Here is a 16,102-nt window from a genome sequence, read left to right as displayed (position 1 = left end):
AGAATGGGTATTGAATTCCCATTTTACAGATGAGGTAACTAAGTCACAGAAAGGGAAGTGATTTGCCCAAGACCAAACAGCAGACAAGTGGCAGAGCAGGGATTAAAACCCAGGTCCTCCGACTTCCAAGTTCCGGGCTCTTTTCGCTAGGCCCCACTGCTTCTAGACATCAGGTGACTGCTAACCGGCTCTAAGGTCACTTGGGTGTCGGTTTCAGCTTGCCTGTGGAGGAGAGAAGGCTCCTTTGTTTTACAAAGGGGTATCTGGATTAAATTCTTAAGGTTGTTTGGTCAGAGGGTATTATGTAGCCTCTTAATGGGACGGGGGTAGAAATTTTTCTTAACATTCCTCCAGGTGAGAATGCCCCCCGGGAGCTCTAGTGGTCTCAGGGCTCTGGCCCTGCTGTCTGACTTGAAACCAGAGACCAGCGCTGGAGTAAACGGTCTTCAGCTGCCAGGAAGAGCTGAGGTTTATTTTTAGACAGCAGCTGCTCCGCAGAGGGATCGGAGGAGGAAAAATGAAACCTGATGTCTCCTCACCCGCCAAGTTCCTGTCCGAGAATGTCTTGATGAAGGAACCCCAGCTGGCTTTAAGGTTGAAAAGGCCACGAGCAGCGGGGTGGGCTTTAGGGTGTGTGGGATCAGACTCGACCCCTAGCAAAAGCCAACTGCTACAGATGGAGGTGTTGAAGGCACAGCTCCTGCACAATAATGTTGACGTATAGAGAGCTGACACCTTTGTGTCTGTTCCCCTTACAACTGCTAGCCAGGGGGTCGGGTGCTTGCAGCCTGGAAGGCTGGGAGGGCAGATAGAATCGTTCTATGAAATTGGTGGGGTGGAGGTCCAAAAGGCAAAAGCTTTTCCTCCATCACCAGGTACTTTGAGGTGGGAGAAGGTGCTTCCTTACTCTCCCTCAAATTTCTAAGAACTTCAGTGCCCTTTTGGAATAAGAATTTAAAAGATACTTTTATTTCACATGGGCTACAGGACACAATTCTAGCAGCTTCTGGGCTGGAAGAGTTGCTCTTGGGAGGGGGAGCAGGGGAAACGCACTTGTTTTGACAACTTCAGACCTCTGCTAATGAAGGCTTGCTCTCTCTCATCCTTTACTGACATTCAGGGATCCAGTCAACCCCTTGGTAGAGGTAGAGATCAGATGGGATGTGGTCTGGAGTCCCCCATGGTTCATCAAGCAGATTGGTCAGCAGTGTCAACTTCAGTGCACGAACTGAGCCCCCTCCCCTCGCAAGCTGACAAAAGGCCACGTCTGAGTCTAGGGCCCTGAGGGAGAAGGCCAGCTTCAACGACTTTTGACGGCTTGGGCTTTCTGAGGTTGCAGCAATCTGTTAAAGTGCAAGTGCAGGAGAGAATTTCCTGCTGCTGATGACTGAAAACTGGTATACACAGGTATTTAGTCCTTGCAGTACAACCTGACCCCAAAAACTGGGCGGGGGGGAATCTTCTCTGCCAGCAGGTTGCCCTCGGCCTGTGCCAGTCCAGAGCTCATCCGAAACCGGTTGATTTGTCACAGACCAGCATGAGATCCGTGGCTCGATGTACGTGAAACAGGGCGACCAGGAAAAGGCTGCATTTCTAGAATGTCCTTCCCAGTGTCTGCTGTTCCAAGTGTTGCACAGCCTTCTGGGGTTGTTACAAAAATAACCACTGATTGTCCTTAAGGGAGCGGGTGGGTCTGGGGCCACAGTTCCCCTGGCCCCCCGTCACCTATTCTGAGGGCAGGAGACCCGCGTATGTCCCGGCTGGTGGCACAATCCACAAGTACGTGGTCTCTTGGAGGTGGGCCTGGTGGCTGTGGAATTGGCTCCAGGTCTTTTGCTTCTCCCTCTTGGCCCGCGTTGCTGACCTCTGCCTCCAAACCCTTGTGCGGAAACAGTCCCTGTGGAGAGAGGCAAGTTGAGGGTCGGAGAAGCGTGGGGAGGGCCAGCCCCAAAGCTCTGAAGATGCTGTTTAGTACCTACATCAGCTAGCGGCTTTCTCCGAAAGGATAAGAATGCTCTTTACAGAGTCACAGGTGAACTACAGCTGAGGTTTATTCACCCTAGAAGGGCGAACACAGTGAAATTAGGGTTAGGAAAGATAGGACGATCGACTGGTCGATGCCCAGAGACCCTCTCCAGCCACTCCTGGAGGTAGGTGCAAGGTTCTGGAAGGTAGGTAGAGCCAAAAACGGCAGCGGGAGGGTACCTGCGGCCCACTCCCTCCCAGAATGGAGGATGCATGCAGGCTCTGATGGGCCTCATTCACCAGAGGTCGGCCATTTTGGTGGCCTATTGGTGGAGCCCTGGATCTGACCGTCAAATCAAGGTCCTCTGAGCTAAAGGAGGAGAAAGCCGGGAGGTGGGTGTGCAGCCCCCAATGGGTGCAGTTTGGTGGGGGAGAAACAGGGGACACCTCCTTTGACACCCAAGAAGGTTAGCCGCCCCGGTCCCAACTCTGCAGCCAACTGTGGAAGTGGCCCATAGACTACCATCGGAGGTTGAGGTTCAACCTGTAGTAATACATCCTTCGCCTCACACCCTCCTATTTCCTTTAACAGTTAGGCTTTCAAAAGTAGTGGATAGTGTGTGGGTGGGTGTGTACTTTTTCATTTTGGAGCAGCAGAATCCCAGGCCCAGAGAGGTTGGCTGGGTTGCCCAAGTCAGCATGGATAAATCCATAATGCATGCATGGAAGTGGTGCCCCCAAAGTGATGGCCAGACTCCTGCTTCCAGTCCTGGGGCTTTGCCCCAAGTTAACTCAGGGATTTTTCATCTCAGACAGGGTCCTGAGGTCCATATCTAGGCTCCTGTCCAAGGACCATGGCCTGTTAGTTTGGTGTCTACAGTGCAAATCATGCTCCAATCCTCCACATCCTTATTTGGGTTCCCCACAGCTTAGTTCCCAGCTAGTGCAGAGAGCCACAAGATGTGTATGTGTGTTTGGGGGATAGCGGGGAGGCGGTGTGCTGGGCCACGCTCTCCCCACCCCCACCACAATCCCAACAATCCTCCTCTCCTGCCCACTTTGCAATGGCACAGCAAATGTCAGCTGTTCATTCTCTCACATTCACACACCCCACCCCCCCTCTGGGAAGGAGCAACAGCCCCCCATGCCCTCAAGCGATGCCCTTCCTGATCTCCCAACCATTCTCACCTGGTGCCATATTTTCATCTGCCCACTGGAAGAAACCGCACTGCTGCTCTCTCGGCTTCTGACATGTGTGGAACTCGCGTCCCTTGTTGGGTCCATCCTTCTGGACTACCCGGGTGATGGCCGGCTGGTTGCACATGCAGACGGCGCCCCCGCTGTCTCCGCCACCTCCGGAGCTCCCGTATCCCTCCCGGCTTCCTCCGGCGGGAGGGGGTGCCGGGATCACCGCCGTCCTCCTCTCCGCTGAGGCGCCACCTTCTGCCTGCTGGTCAGCCCAGAGGAAAAAATTGCAAGCACCTGCACCGCATTTGTAAAACTGCCTGCCCTGATTGGGTCCGTCCTTCCGGACTGTAAGCAGCAGCGCCTCTTGGCCACAGTTGCACATCACGGAGTTGCTCCCTTCGGCGGCAGCGGGGAACGACAGGTGAGTCCCGGAGGAGGGGTTGGGAGGTCTGTTCCGTCCCTCAGGGGGTGGCCTGGGTTGGTGGTTGTATCTACTCCCCATTCGGTTTAGGGACTGGTTAAGTTGTACGTGGCTGGCCGGATGGAGGGCTCTTGGGGGACCTTGAAAATATCGTAGGTCCAGGATCTCCCTGAGGGTCTCATCGCATCCTCCGATACACCCAACGAACTCCAGTGGCATAGTTGGGGGAATACTGCCGCGCTTGAATTTGAATTTCAACCTGTTGACAGACAAGATTTTTTTTTTTAATGTTAAAATTCCAATGCCACAGGAATCTGAATACCTTCCCCACGCGGCTCTTGCCTCTCTGACCCAGAGCTGCGTTTACTCCAGGCCTTTCCCCAGCCACCAGTATCCTACAGGCCTCTGGGAACACAAATCCGAGGTGACTTAACGGCTCAGTCCAGATCACGGGGAGCATTGGCTTCCTCACGCTGGGGGGCCGGATGGGCAGCTCGGGGGACTCCTTTTGCCTCTGGGACACAAGCTAGAACCGGACAGCAAATCCAAGTACCCTGCCTAATCGCCCAGACTCAAGAAGCTTTAAGTTCCAGCTTCTACACGTGCCATTTGCCACTCCATAGAGCCCGAGATATTCCTGATGAAAGGCTCTATTTACTTCAGAGCTGAATTATGATGGCAATAAAGTGTCAAAGTGACCTGAGCGAATATGCTCCATTCTGCCGAAACACACGTGTTTTGACTAGAATGCCTCTGGGGAACCAGGGACCATTCTTCCATCGATGTGAGCTTGTCTGGAGGCAAGGCAGCACGGTGTCAGAAGAAACAACTGTATACCTAAGGTGTGGTGTCTGACAGGAACCAGCTACGAGAAGGCAAACCCTGGGCAGGAGAACAGGGTGATTTAACACTGTCACGTTACTTCTGGTATAAAGTCAAATGGAGAGGTGGTGGAGTTCAGGGTTGGACCTAGCAAGCTTGAAAACAATCCTGAGGTACAGCCCTTCTGCCCATTCCTGGGAAGCCAGAATGTGCCAGCACAAGTATTTTTATTTTTTAAAATTCATTTTAAGGTATTTGTTAAGTGCTTACTATGTGGCAGGCACTGTCCTAAGCACCGGGGTAGAGACAAGCTTATCAGGCTGGATACAGTCCATGTCCCAATTGGGGCTCACAGTCTTAATCCCCCTTTCGCAGGTGAGGTAACTGAAGCCCAGAAAAATGAAGTGACTTGCCCAAGGTCACAGAGCAGGCAAACGGCGGAGCCGGGATTAGAACCCAGGTCCTCTGACGCCCAGGCTCTTTCCACTAGGCCACGCTGTCTCTCACGTCCCCACATCCCCTGGCCAGGCCTTATTCGCAGTCCTTTTCCCTGACTGTGCTGCCCACAGAAATACACCTTCTCTACCCACCCCTGCAGAAAGGAAAAGAATTTGAAGTCAAACATTAACTCTCTGGGTTGGAGGCATTCTGTAAAAATCTTACTTGTAAACTGGATGAGGTACACAGTCGGGACACACACTGTCATCCTTGCTCACTTCCAAGACAGAGTCGGGAAACCACACTGCTGCTTTACAGGCTGGATAACCCAGGCAACCGAGGTAGAACCTAGGAGAGACACAGGGCCAGGATGACCTAAAAATGTTCTCGTCACTGCAATGGATGGAACATGAAGGCTCTCGGGCCCGTTTCCCTTCTGCCCCAAAAGCCAGTCTAGAGAAGCGGTGGCCAAGCCCTGGTTCTTATCCGCTAGCTGTGTGGCTTCGCCGCTTAGTCCGTATTTCCCCGCCACGGTGGGCCATTGCTCTGGCCGGTTTGGTGGCCTTGGACCAAGAGGGGTGCGGGACACAGCCCCACCTCCACCGACTCTCGCTTGCCAACCCTACTCAGACTGCACTTACCCGCCATTCTTCTTGGTTTTGAGAACCATATCCTTGTTACACTGAGGACATTTCCTGATGGGCACTGGCATTGCTGGGTAGATTTCTTCTTGCTGGCTCACTTCTGCCGCTTCCCCAAAGTACTGAGATAGTGCTTCGTCCAGTCTGAAAAAGAAGGGGCCCGGAGAAGGAAATGAGAATGCCATTAGTGAGAGGTTGGATAGAGAGTACTCGGCTCCTCTTCTATTTAAAATAAGTAATAATGGTAATTGTTAAGCTCTTACTATGTGCCAAGCACTGTTCTATGCACTGGGGTAGATACAAGTTAATCAGGTTGGACCTAGTCCCTGTCCCACACTGAGCTCACAGTCGTAATCCCCATTTTGCACATGAGGGAACTGAGGGATAGAGAAGTGAAGTGACTTGCCCAGGGTCACAGAGCAGACAAGGGACGGAGCTGGGATTAGAACCCAGGTCCTTCTGACTCCCAGGCTCGAGCTCTGGCCACTAAGCCACGCTATTTCTCCAGGGGTCGGTTACTTCTGTTCCAGTGAGGGTGGTGACTGAGTCAGTGCAGCTGCTCCAGTGGAAAAGCTGGGCTCCGGCCAGCCGGCCGGCACGCCAACCCCACTCCTTCCTGGGGACACAACTGTTGGATTGTGAAAGCAGTGGCAAATAAACAACACACTACGGTTCCAAATGCAATCTGAACAGAGTCAATAGGATCAATCTGACTGTTACTTTCAGTTGTTTTGAGTCGTTAGTGGGGTTTTTTTGCAAATGTGGACAGGGAAAAACATGCTATTCCTGCAAAATGTAATGCTTGTGTCTTGCTAAATTGAGAAGCACCCTCAAACTATCCACCCTCCACAACACAAAACGAAAACACAAAACTCCCAACAACTACCACGGGTTTCTCAGTCTGGCAATTTGGAGGAATGACCGCCTGCAATTGCATTGCTCAATTCGGATCAAGGTCACGGCCGCCTTCTGAAGTAGAGGACCGCCTTCTGAAACGGAGGACTGCCTGATACCAGTCAGGGGAACCCTTAAGGAACTCTCCTAGGAGGTATGGAAGCATAATGGTCAAAGTCCTGTATTTGCCCCCTTCTCTCCCTGAACCTTTTCAGCTGTAGACCAGCCTCTGGTTACCAAGACAATCCAGTTCACAACACACCTTCACCTGGTTCTCTAGGAGTAGCTGAAAACAAGATGAAGCTACTCCTTTAGTGGGATTGAGAGGGTCTAATCACTTTGAGAACCTTGCCCCAAAGGGTATTGCTGACCATTCTGATATACTTATTCCGTATTGTACTTTGAGTAAAATAGAAGTTGTACTGTTTAAAAGGAAGCTCTGGTTTGCTCAGAACTTTGCTGATCTTAGGGGAATCTCGGCCACTCAACCGCCTCGCCCTACTAGTGCTGGAAGAAGCGCTAGTAATAATAACCTTGTCTCTGACATACCCTTTTAGTTTAAGTTTTCTTCCACAGAGGGGAGAGGGCACATATGGTTTTGGATACACCAGCTTGGTCTGAACTGGGCGCTTGTTGTTTCAAAACTAGAAGCATACAAGAATGTCAGCCAGAGAAACCTTTTGGCCTTAGCACGGTTCTCAGCGTTCTGGCAGTGGAGTGAGGGGAGAAGGGCAAAGCCACTGCAGATGTCCTTCCTAGACGGTTTGTCACAATCGGGGGGATGCCCACGAACAATCAAGAGGCACAGAGGAAGACACCATCTCATGCAATAATTTCCATCTGCACTCTCAGCCTAATGCTTTTGACAAAATTTACAAGTACCAAAGCCTGCCAATGCTTGAGATAAGTCAAACTGTTATGAAACACCCAGATTCTGAAAAATGTTGTCCTCAGCATAAGGCTAGCCCCAGGCAGTGGTGGTTATTTTCTACTCTTATTCAAACATCTCATTTCACAAATGCCCGGTAATCTCTGACGAGATCCAGCGGAACGTTGTTCTGATAGCAAACGTCCCCTAGGTACTCACTTGTTGGCTTTGGCCGCTGCTTCAATGAAAACTTGCCTATATTTCTGAACTTGTTGCGTTAGAACCACAAACTTGTCCTTCTTCCCTTCACAGATGAGCTTCAAGTCGGCCTCCAGCTCAGCCCGCAAGTTAGGTTTGGACATCTCATACCCCATGGCATCATATCCTGAGGAGGGACACTTGACCTTTGAGTAAACTACAACTATTCCACTAGGAATATCCGGTAAGACCACTGGTAAAATATCCCCACCCCCGCCGGCCCCCCATCACCGTGGTGGTCTGCCCTTACCTTCCACAAGCCCCATGCCCAGATGCCCCGGGAGGAATCTCTTGTCTGCCGTGAGTCCCACGTACATCCGTGATTTGATGGTCTCGATGTGCTCCGCGTGGGTGGCATCTGTGCCTAGAAGTGATTTCTCAGTCACTTTGGAATCCAGCACGTTCAAGACAACAGCTCGAAAGGGCTGCAGAAGGTTTCCTAGGTTTAGCTTTGGCCAAATTTGGCTGGGGCCCACCAAGTTGTCATAAGCCACTCTGACCCTGTTAAGATTCCTACTCCTCTGTGGATTTTGCACCAATTCTGGTCGTCTGTCTTTGCGTTGAATAGGGGGACAGTGGGTCAGGATGGACAATCTCCTAGGGGCATTCCAGCAAGTTAAACATCTTTGAAAAATCCCAATTTATCAAACTGATGATAATATAGGGGAGGTGGCTTGGAGCAGCTGAAGAAGAGATGAATGATTTCATTTGTAGAACGTACTAGAATCAAAGCTGGACAATTCCTTTCAAGTTGTTTCGGAAGAACAGATTTTGATTTCATTTTTTATGACCTATTGACAAGGAAAGTGTCTCACCTTGTGAGCATATAGAGTGCTTTTTATTGCTAAGACAACAAATTGAACCACCCGCCGAAGGCCTGTAGACTTGGACACTTTCTTAAAATGGAATTTAAATGCTTACTATGTGCCAGGAACTGTACAAATTGATGGGGTAAATACAACATCAGGTTGGGCACAGTCCATGTCCCATATGGGGCTCACAGTCTTAATCCCCATTTTAGAGATGAGACAACTGAGGCACAGAAACTAAGTGACTTCCCCCAGGTCACACAACAGATAAGCGTTGAAGGAAGGATTAGAACACTGGTCCTTCTGAGTACCAGGACTGTACTCTGTACCCTAGGCCCACTTCTCTACATTTCCTAGATTCTATACATTCTCCCCATCTAAACTATAAACTCACTGTGGGCAGAGAATTTATCTACCAACTCTGTTGCTCTGCACTCTCCCAAGCACTTCGTACAGTGCTCTGCACACAGGAGGCGCTCAGTAAATGCCATTAATGATATATACTAACCAATGCCATGCTTTTCCATGAGGGAAATGAGATCGGCTTCTGTGAGCAACTGAGGTGGGCTGGTCTCTCCTTCGACCATCTCCACGGTTGTGGGTTGAAAGCGAAATCCCTTCTCATAGATGGGGATGACCTAAAGAGGAAGCAGGAAAGTCACCCTTAAGACATTCATGGAAAAAACTAGCTCCAGGTTTTGAAAAGGGGGAAATAACCCAAACAAGTTGAAATAAAACCAAAGAGGATGATGAGATTTGCAAACTTAATCAAACCCTCAACTGTAAAGACAATGGCTCTGGCGGGTATCTGGCAAAACGGCAACCCAAAGAACCCAATATCTGATTTTAATAACTCAGTTCCCCCAAATGGAACATCTTTCACTAAACTTGGATCCACCAATAATAATAATAATAATGATGATTGAGGTGTTAGACTGGAAGCTTGCTGTGGGCAGATAATGCGTCTACAGTCTCTGTTATACTGTACTCTCCCCAAGCACTTAGTACAGTACTCTGCACACAGAAAGCACTCAATAAATATGACTGACTACTTGTTTAGTATGTGCCAGGTGCTGTGCTGAACAGAGGGGTAGATACAAGAAAATCAGATGAGACACGGTCCCTGCCTGCTTATGGGCCCCAGAGTCTAAGGGAAAGGGAGAACAGGTAATTAATCTCCCTTTTGGAAGATGAAGAAACTAAGGCACAGAGAAGTTAAGTGAGTTGCTCAAGATCATCTAGCAGGCAAGTGGTGGAACCGGAGCTAGAACCCAGGTCTCCCAACTCCTAGCCCGTGCTCTTTCTATATGGCTCTGCTGTTACCCCACTTTACCTTATCACTCCACCTATCATATGGATAAACTTCAAGGTAGTTTCTGGCAAGGATCATGAGTCCATGAGCAATGAAGCGTTCGTGAGCAATGTCAATCTCCACAGTTGTTTCTTGCCCCTGAGCATCCTGGGAGCAGCAAGCCAGAAAATGGCGAACGATAAACTCATACAGACGCTGTTCATCCCCCTGATGAAAGAAAGATGACGGAACTGTCTCTCCAAAACCAAAGCAAAATCAAAACTCAGAAGCTACTTACAGCCAATGCGATTTTCCTGAAAACACTGCCCACAGGCCCTTAGCACCCAAGGCTATTATTCCCTCCCCTTGTTCTACGAAGGACCGAATGAAGATGCCGCTCCATGTCTAGCATTTTATACCCCTAAAGCAGCAACCACCAAGGGAGAGCCTCACATGGGGGACAAGGAAAAAATTTCCCTAACATAATATGTGTCTTACAGAGGTCAAATGGATCTACAGGGAAGATGTGAGTATGGAGGCTCATTTAGATTCATCCCTTTCTTGACATGCCACCTCTCTTTGAAAGTACACAGGTAATGGGTCTTTAAGAGACTCTGTGTTTCTCCTTTTAAAAGAAATGCTGGATTGGCAACTTTCCAAAACGTCAGCAGAAGAAACCCTCGGAGTAAATGTCAACAACTTAGAAACATTTGATAAATGAACCCTGTCTCACCCGTTGGTCCAGTGGTCCGTTCTGACTGGTTTCCCACTTCGGTGGAGAGAACCCCAGCCGTCTGTTTGATTACATACTTCAATGGAGAGAGCTCGTTGAACAGCTCTAGACCTACCTGCAGGTTACAGGTGTATTTGGTGGGGGTTGAATGGGGGGATGAGCTTGATCTGACTTGTTCCCATTGCGAGGGGTCGGCCCACCCCGGTCTAGAATTCTCTGGGCGAAGTCTCCCCAGTGCTGGTCTTGTGTCTGCTGCTGCTACCAACGCCACGAGGTTCAGATCTTTGGGGAAAATATTGGTCTCGGTTCGGGGATAGCTGATGTACCTTAGGACAGAGGGAGGTGAGGGGGAACGGTGGATTAATCCGACCCCTGTGGGCCCTTTAATTCCAGCAAAAGCTGCTAGTGTCATCTGCGGGATTCAGACGCATATCTCCAATTGAGACATCAATCAATCAAGGATATTTACTGAGTGTTTACTGCATGCAGAGCACCGTGCTAAGCACTGAGGAAAGTACACTTCAACAAGTACATCATCTTCAAAGAGGACACGTTCTGGTAGGGAAGCTGGGAAGGCGGAGAAGTGGAAACCAGCGGATCTCTCTCTTTACTGAGAATGATGGATGGCTCTTTTAGGTTTTAGCCACCCCTTCTATTTCTTAAAGCATGGGTCCCTTTCCGGCTACCCCAGTTCCAACTCTCAAATCCCAGATACTCACCCGTGAGTGTAGAGCTTTTCTGCAATTCTCATGGTTTCCTTAGCATTTATTTTCAACTTGCGTGAGGCCAGTTTTTCGAGCTCCTGTTAATCAATTAGAAAGTCACATCAGGGAGACCAGCTGCCTGAATTGGTGACTGAAACAGCCATACAATTTACTGTTTGGGACAGTACGTGGACATTTTCCCTTTCAGGATGGCACCTGTAGAGTTTCCAGTACTCTATCAGTCTTGGTTACGGGGAAGGAGAGTCAAGCAGAGGCATACCCATTCCATTCCTAGCTTGGACAGTGACTAGCGAATGGAAAGACAATCTGCTACAAGTCAAAACGCACCTGTGAAGGGGCAGCAGCGGCATGGAGAGTCAAGGGAAGAGACAAGTTAACTGCGTGGAAGAAGGCAATGGTAAACCACTTCCATATTTTTACCAAGCAAATTCTACGGATCTACTATCAGGATGATTAAAGATGGAAGTGAGTGTTCTGGACTAGATGTGTCCATGGAGTCACTATGGGTCGGAGACGACTCCACAGCATGAGACAAGGCAAGATACGACATCTGGACACACATTTGGTAGGGATTATGAAGGATGGAGGGAGAGTGTGGAAGAGGTAACAGAGCTGTCACCTGGGGGAAATGCTGACCTCCTGTCGACTGGAAGAGAACGACATGTTGGGTCAGATGAATATCCGTTAATCTGAATGCCACTTGGAAGATGTGAAAATTTTTTGAAAGGATTGTGCAAGGTCCTGGAAGTCCCCTGACCTTTATCATATCTTTCCTGAAAATATCCCAGGGAGGAGGACCCAGGTGTGAGACTAAGTTTTGGTAAGCCTCTTTCCTAGGGCTGGTGTTCAATGAATGTTTTATTAAGAAAAGACGGCAACACTTAACCGTAAGAGATCAATGCCACCAGTTTCCTGCGTACTGCTTTAGAAAATGCTGCAGTGCACGACCCCCTCATGGTGGATAAAATCTGTGCCTAGAGCTGAAAATTTTAAATGGAGAGAGGAAGGAAGGAAGGAAGGAAGGAAGGAAGGAAGGAAGGAAGGAAGGGAGGGAGGGAGGGAGGGAGGGAGGGAGGGAGGGAGGGAGGGAGGGAGGGAGGCCTAGTGCTGAGTCTCCTCTGGGTGGGGCAAAGGTACTGATTTAACAAGTAATTGCCCCCAGTGACCATGTTTGGGCTTTTGGGTATATTTTGAAGCAGGAACTATTTCATCAGGCAATACCTTTCCATCTGGATAGTGTATGAGGCAGTGTTGGAAGAAATAGAGGATGCATCACCTACGTGAGAAAATATAACTAGCAGCTGTTAACTTCCTGCGGTAAACCTACCACGGTATCCAGGGGCTGGGGCCTCCATTTGCTCTTTGGCTTACTCCCCACTTCCACTACTGTCGCCGTTGGCTCCTGAAGATCCGAGCAGAAAAAGAATCCAAATGAATCCTTTGTTAACCTCCTTCCTGACATCTACGTAGCAGTGGGTAAGACGGTTGCTGGTCCAACATGTATTACTATTACAGACAAGTGTCGGGTTGACTCTGAGCCAAGCACTGCATTAAGCACTGGAGAGTGAAAGAAGGACATTATATCAGCCGTAGCCAGGACGGGCAGGAGGTTTTATGGTCTAAAAGCACTCTGACAGGGAGCTGAAGAAATGAGCCAGAACCCTAGACATACTCTTAAAGATGACCTGAAACCTTAAATAAATATTACATAGAGCAGAGCTCAAGAGCTGCGGTTTCCTTGGCCGAAGGAAAGAAAATAATGACATAACTGTTCAGTCTGTCATTTTTGGGTGGAGGGACGTTTCCGACATCCCTTACCTCGATGCACATTTGATAGAGGACAAGGCACGGCGGTGTGGTTAAAGAGTCGATGCCTCTTCCAGTTGAACTCTACGAGGCAATCTTCATGCTCGTGAGTCACTGCGGTGGGAGGAAACAACACCGAAATCGATGGTAACTGAGGGGAAGGTGGGAGGTACAGTGAGCGTAAAGTGCTCTCAACAGAAAAAAAAGCAGTCGGCACGTGCAGCAGAAGACCCAAGGACTTCAAGTCTGCCCGGTTTACAACCGGGGTATGGGAAGACCCCGTGTTCGAATGGAATGGTAGATGTAGAAGGCCTGACAGACAAGAGGCCTTGCTCCCTCCCCACAAAAATTTCAGCTCTGTGCCATAATCAAGCAGTGGCCCCCAGCAATCGCCACAGAAGCAGACAGGAGTGAAGGGGGCGGCCTCCAGGGCCGTAGCCCAATAGATAGATCACGGGCCTGGGAGTCAGAAAGACTTGGGTTCTAATCCTGGCTTGGCCACTTATCTGCTGGGTGACTTTGGGCAAGTCACTTCACTTCTCTGTGCCTCAGTCCCCTTTAAGACCGTGAGCCCCATGTAGGACAGGGACTGGGTCCAACCCGATTAGCTTGTATCTACCCTACCACTTAGAAAAGTGCTTAACACATAGTAAGCATTTAACAAATACCATATGATTATAATTATCCTGCCCCTTACAGATGGGCGAGAGGCTTGGGGCCTTCTAGGAACCCTGCAGGCGAGTATGGGCCAGTCCTATCTCTTGTTCCCCTGGCCACTGTCATTCACAGGCATTCTCCAAAAAGAACGGCCTCCAGCTGCCCTGCCCCTGCCCCAGAAGCCCTCCTATATTCTTTATCCGGCCTCCAGGGAGAAGTCACGGGAGGACAGAATCAAAGCTGGTAGGAGGCTGCAATGGACCATAGCTGTACTTTCACCACTCCCACCCTCCTCCACTTCCAGAGAGGCCAACCATGGTACGGAGCAGGACAGGGATCACTCCCCAGGGAGGACCCAAAGTCCTCTGGCTCCCAGAGCCCGGGCCTCTTTCCATACGGTCCACACCTACTTCCCTTCTCTTAGGCTATCGGCCCCTGCCTACACTCGCTACTCTCCCAAGCATGTAGTACAGTGCTCTGCAAATATAAGCTCTCAATAGATACCATTTATTGAGTGCAACACTGGCATCCATCCCTCTATAACATAAAAAATGACCAGTTCTGTCAGTTTAACTAGAAAATAACTTTTTAATCCCTACCTGAAATTTCCAAATTACCTTTAATTTTATGGAAGCTCTCAGGCACAAAGGCCTGGATGGCCTTGAACCTTTCTACTACGAAACCCAGTGTTGGAAACTGACAGCTACCATAACTAATTAGTTGCTCGGCCAACACTTCAGGAAATATCCTCTGGAGCCTCAAGGTCTGGAATCTAGTGAAGGCAGCACCTACAAAGTGGGGAAGAGACAAGAAGTACTAATATCAAAGATCGATCATTTTTCTCCAACATACGTTTTTGGACAACTCCCCACGTCTCAGAAAAACCTCTATCAGTTGCCCATTCCATTCCGCCTCAAGTGGAAACACCTAACCGTTGGGCTTTTAAGGCACTCCATCAGCTCTCTCCCTCCACCTTCTCCACTCTCTTCTCCCACTACCCTCGAGCTCGCACTCTTCGTTCCTCTCTAATCAACCTAATTACCGTGCCTTGTCTTCACCTCTCCCCCAGCCGATCTCTTGCTCCCACCCTCCTTGCCCGAAACTCCCTCCGCTCTCATTTCTGACAGGCCACTGCTCTGCCCAGCTTCAAAGCCTTTCTGAAATAGCATCTTCTCCAGGAAGCCTTTCTAGATTGATCGTTCATCTCTCATTCAATGATATTGAGCACTTACTACATGCAGAGAACTCTACTAAGCGCTTGGGAGTGTATGATACCAAAGAATTAGCAGACATGTTCCCTGCAAGTAACAAGCTCCCTCCCCCCACCACTATTGCCACTTAAGCTCTTGCCCATCACATAAGCACTTGGGCATGCACCTACCCACAGCATTTGTGTACCAATCCTTATTGCTTCTTCCTACGTAGTGGCTGTCTCCCCTGTTAGATTGTAAACTCCTTGAAGGCAGGATTGTGTCTACTAATTCTACTGAGCTCTCCCAAGCTATCAGCATGGTACTCTGCACATTGGAGGTGCTCAGCATTCTTGACTGATGCACCCACCGAGTTCCTCAAGATCTGGTTTCCGTACTTCAACAGAACACATTGCTTCCTAAAGCAAGGAGCTAAACTGGCCTCAAAACCTTACCGGATCAGGACCTCTCTGGCTCATTACTGTGGACCCCAAAGTGGAGAAGAAATCTCAAGGAACTGTAGCCACCCCGGCAGCTTGAAGGTCAACCTCTCCCTCTTTCCTTCTCACCTATCCTCAGGTCCAATTCCTGTCTCACATCCACAGCATCACTCACTCTCTGATCCGGTTCAGTGAGAGTCTCGCAGGCCAGCTGGACAGCCCGGGGGGTGATCTCAGAGAAACGGGCTCTGAAAACCTGAAGGCTCGGCTTCACTGTCAACCAGACAGAGGCACAGATATCAGCTTCAAAATGTCCGATTCAATTTAGTCCAATTCAATTCTACTACAGCCGAGATATATCTTGAAAACGGTCACGTAAAACCACAATATTTAATTTCATGCCTTGACAGTCAAGCTGGATTGGGAGGAGATCAAAAGGCCAAACCAAAATCTCTGGGCAGGACAGTACGGAGGAAATATACAGGGCTCTGGAGACCCCTCCAGAGAGTAAGCTCAGGGTGGGCACAGTACATGTCTACCACCTCAGCCGTACTGTACTCTCCCAAACAGTACAGTGCTCTGCACACAATAAGAGCTCAATAAATACCATTGAGGATGAGTTGGTTAGGAGGGAGCAGTGGGATGAGATGCTGGAATTAAGAGAAGCCAATCCCCGAGAGTGGCAGACTTAGAGTAAAGGGGATCCCGGGGGAGGTAAGAAGAGAAGTCTTGGGTGGTGGCAAAAGAAGCTAGGACTGCTAAGACCCAAAGGGGAAGTGAGGGCAGAGATGGGGGTCTGCAGGTGGACGGCAGCGGGAGAGGAGAAGTTTGCCCTGTTGGGGTCTGAGGAACTGGGACCATCGGAGACACGTAGGACAGTAGGGTCAGAGCGGGGGAGCCCCAAGGACACCAGGGAAAAGAGGGGGAAAGCCCAGGAGGAGGAAGGCTGGGGAAAC

At 49.6% G+C, this 16,102-nt stretch overlaps 1 protein-coding gene across 1 annotated transcript in view; it reads right to left on the bottom strand.

The window, feature by feature from the left end:
- Window positions 1-436: 436 nt before the first annotated feature.
- Window positions 437-16,102, bottom strand: part of LOC114809151 (DNA topoisomerase 3-alpha-like) — a 25,227-nt gene continuing 9,561 nt past the window's right edge. Inside the window, 17 exon segments of the mRNA XM_029058288.1 lie at window positions 437-1,897; window positions 3,154-3,833; window positions 5,060-5,182; window positions 5,476-5,619; window positions 7,457-7,622; window positions 7,746-7,859; window positions 8,813-8,942; window positions 9,638-9,823; window positions 10,444-10,470; window positions 10,473-10,586; window positions 10,588-10,654; window positions 11,048-11,130; window positions 12,381-12,455; window positions 12,872-12,901; window positions 12,903-12,973; window positions 14,134-14,304; window positions 15,276-15,449. Of these exon segments, the coding sequence (XP_028914121.1) occupies window positions 1,722-1,897; window positions 3,154-3,833; window positions 5,060-5,182; window positions 5,476-5,619; window positions 7,457-7,622; window positions 7,746-7,859; window positions 8,813-8,942; window positions 9,638-9,823; window positions 10,444-10,470; window positions 10,473-10,586; window positions 10,588-10,654; window positions 11,048-11,130; window positions 12,381-12,455; window positions 12,872-12,901; window positions 12,903-12,973; window positions 14,134-14,304; window positions 15,276-15,449 (2,531 nt within the window). The 3' untranslated portion in view covers window positions 437-1,721.

Source organism: Ornithorhynchus anatinus, chromosome 2, assembly GCF_004115215.2.
Source record: "Ornithorhynchus anatinus isolate Pmale09 chromosome 2, mOrnAna1.pri.v4, whole genome shotgun sequence".
NCBI lineage: Eukaryota > Metazoa > Chordata > Mammalia > Monotremata > Ornithorhynchidae > Ornithorhynchus > Ornithorhynchus anatinus.
This window is presented reverse-complemented; position numbering and strand designations above follow the sequence as displayed.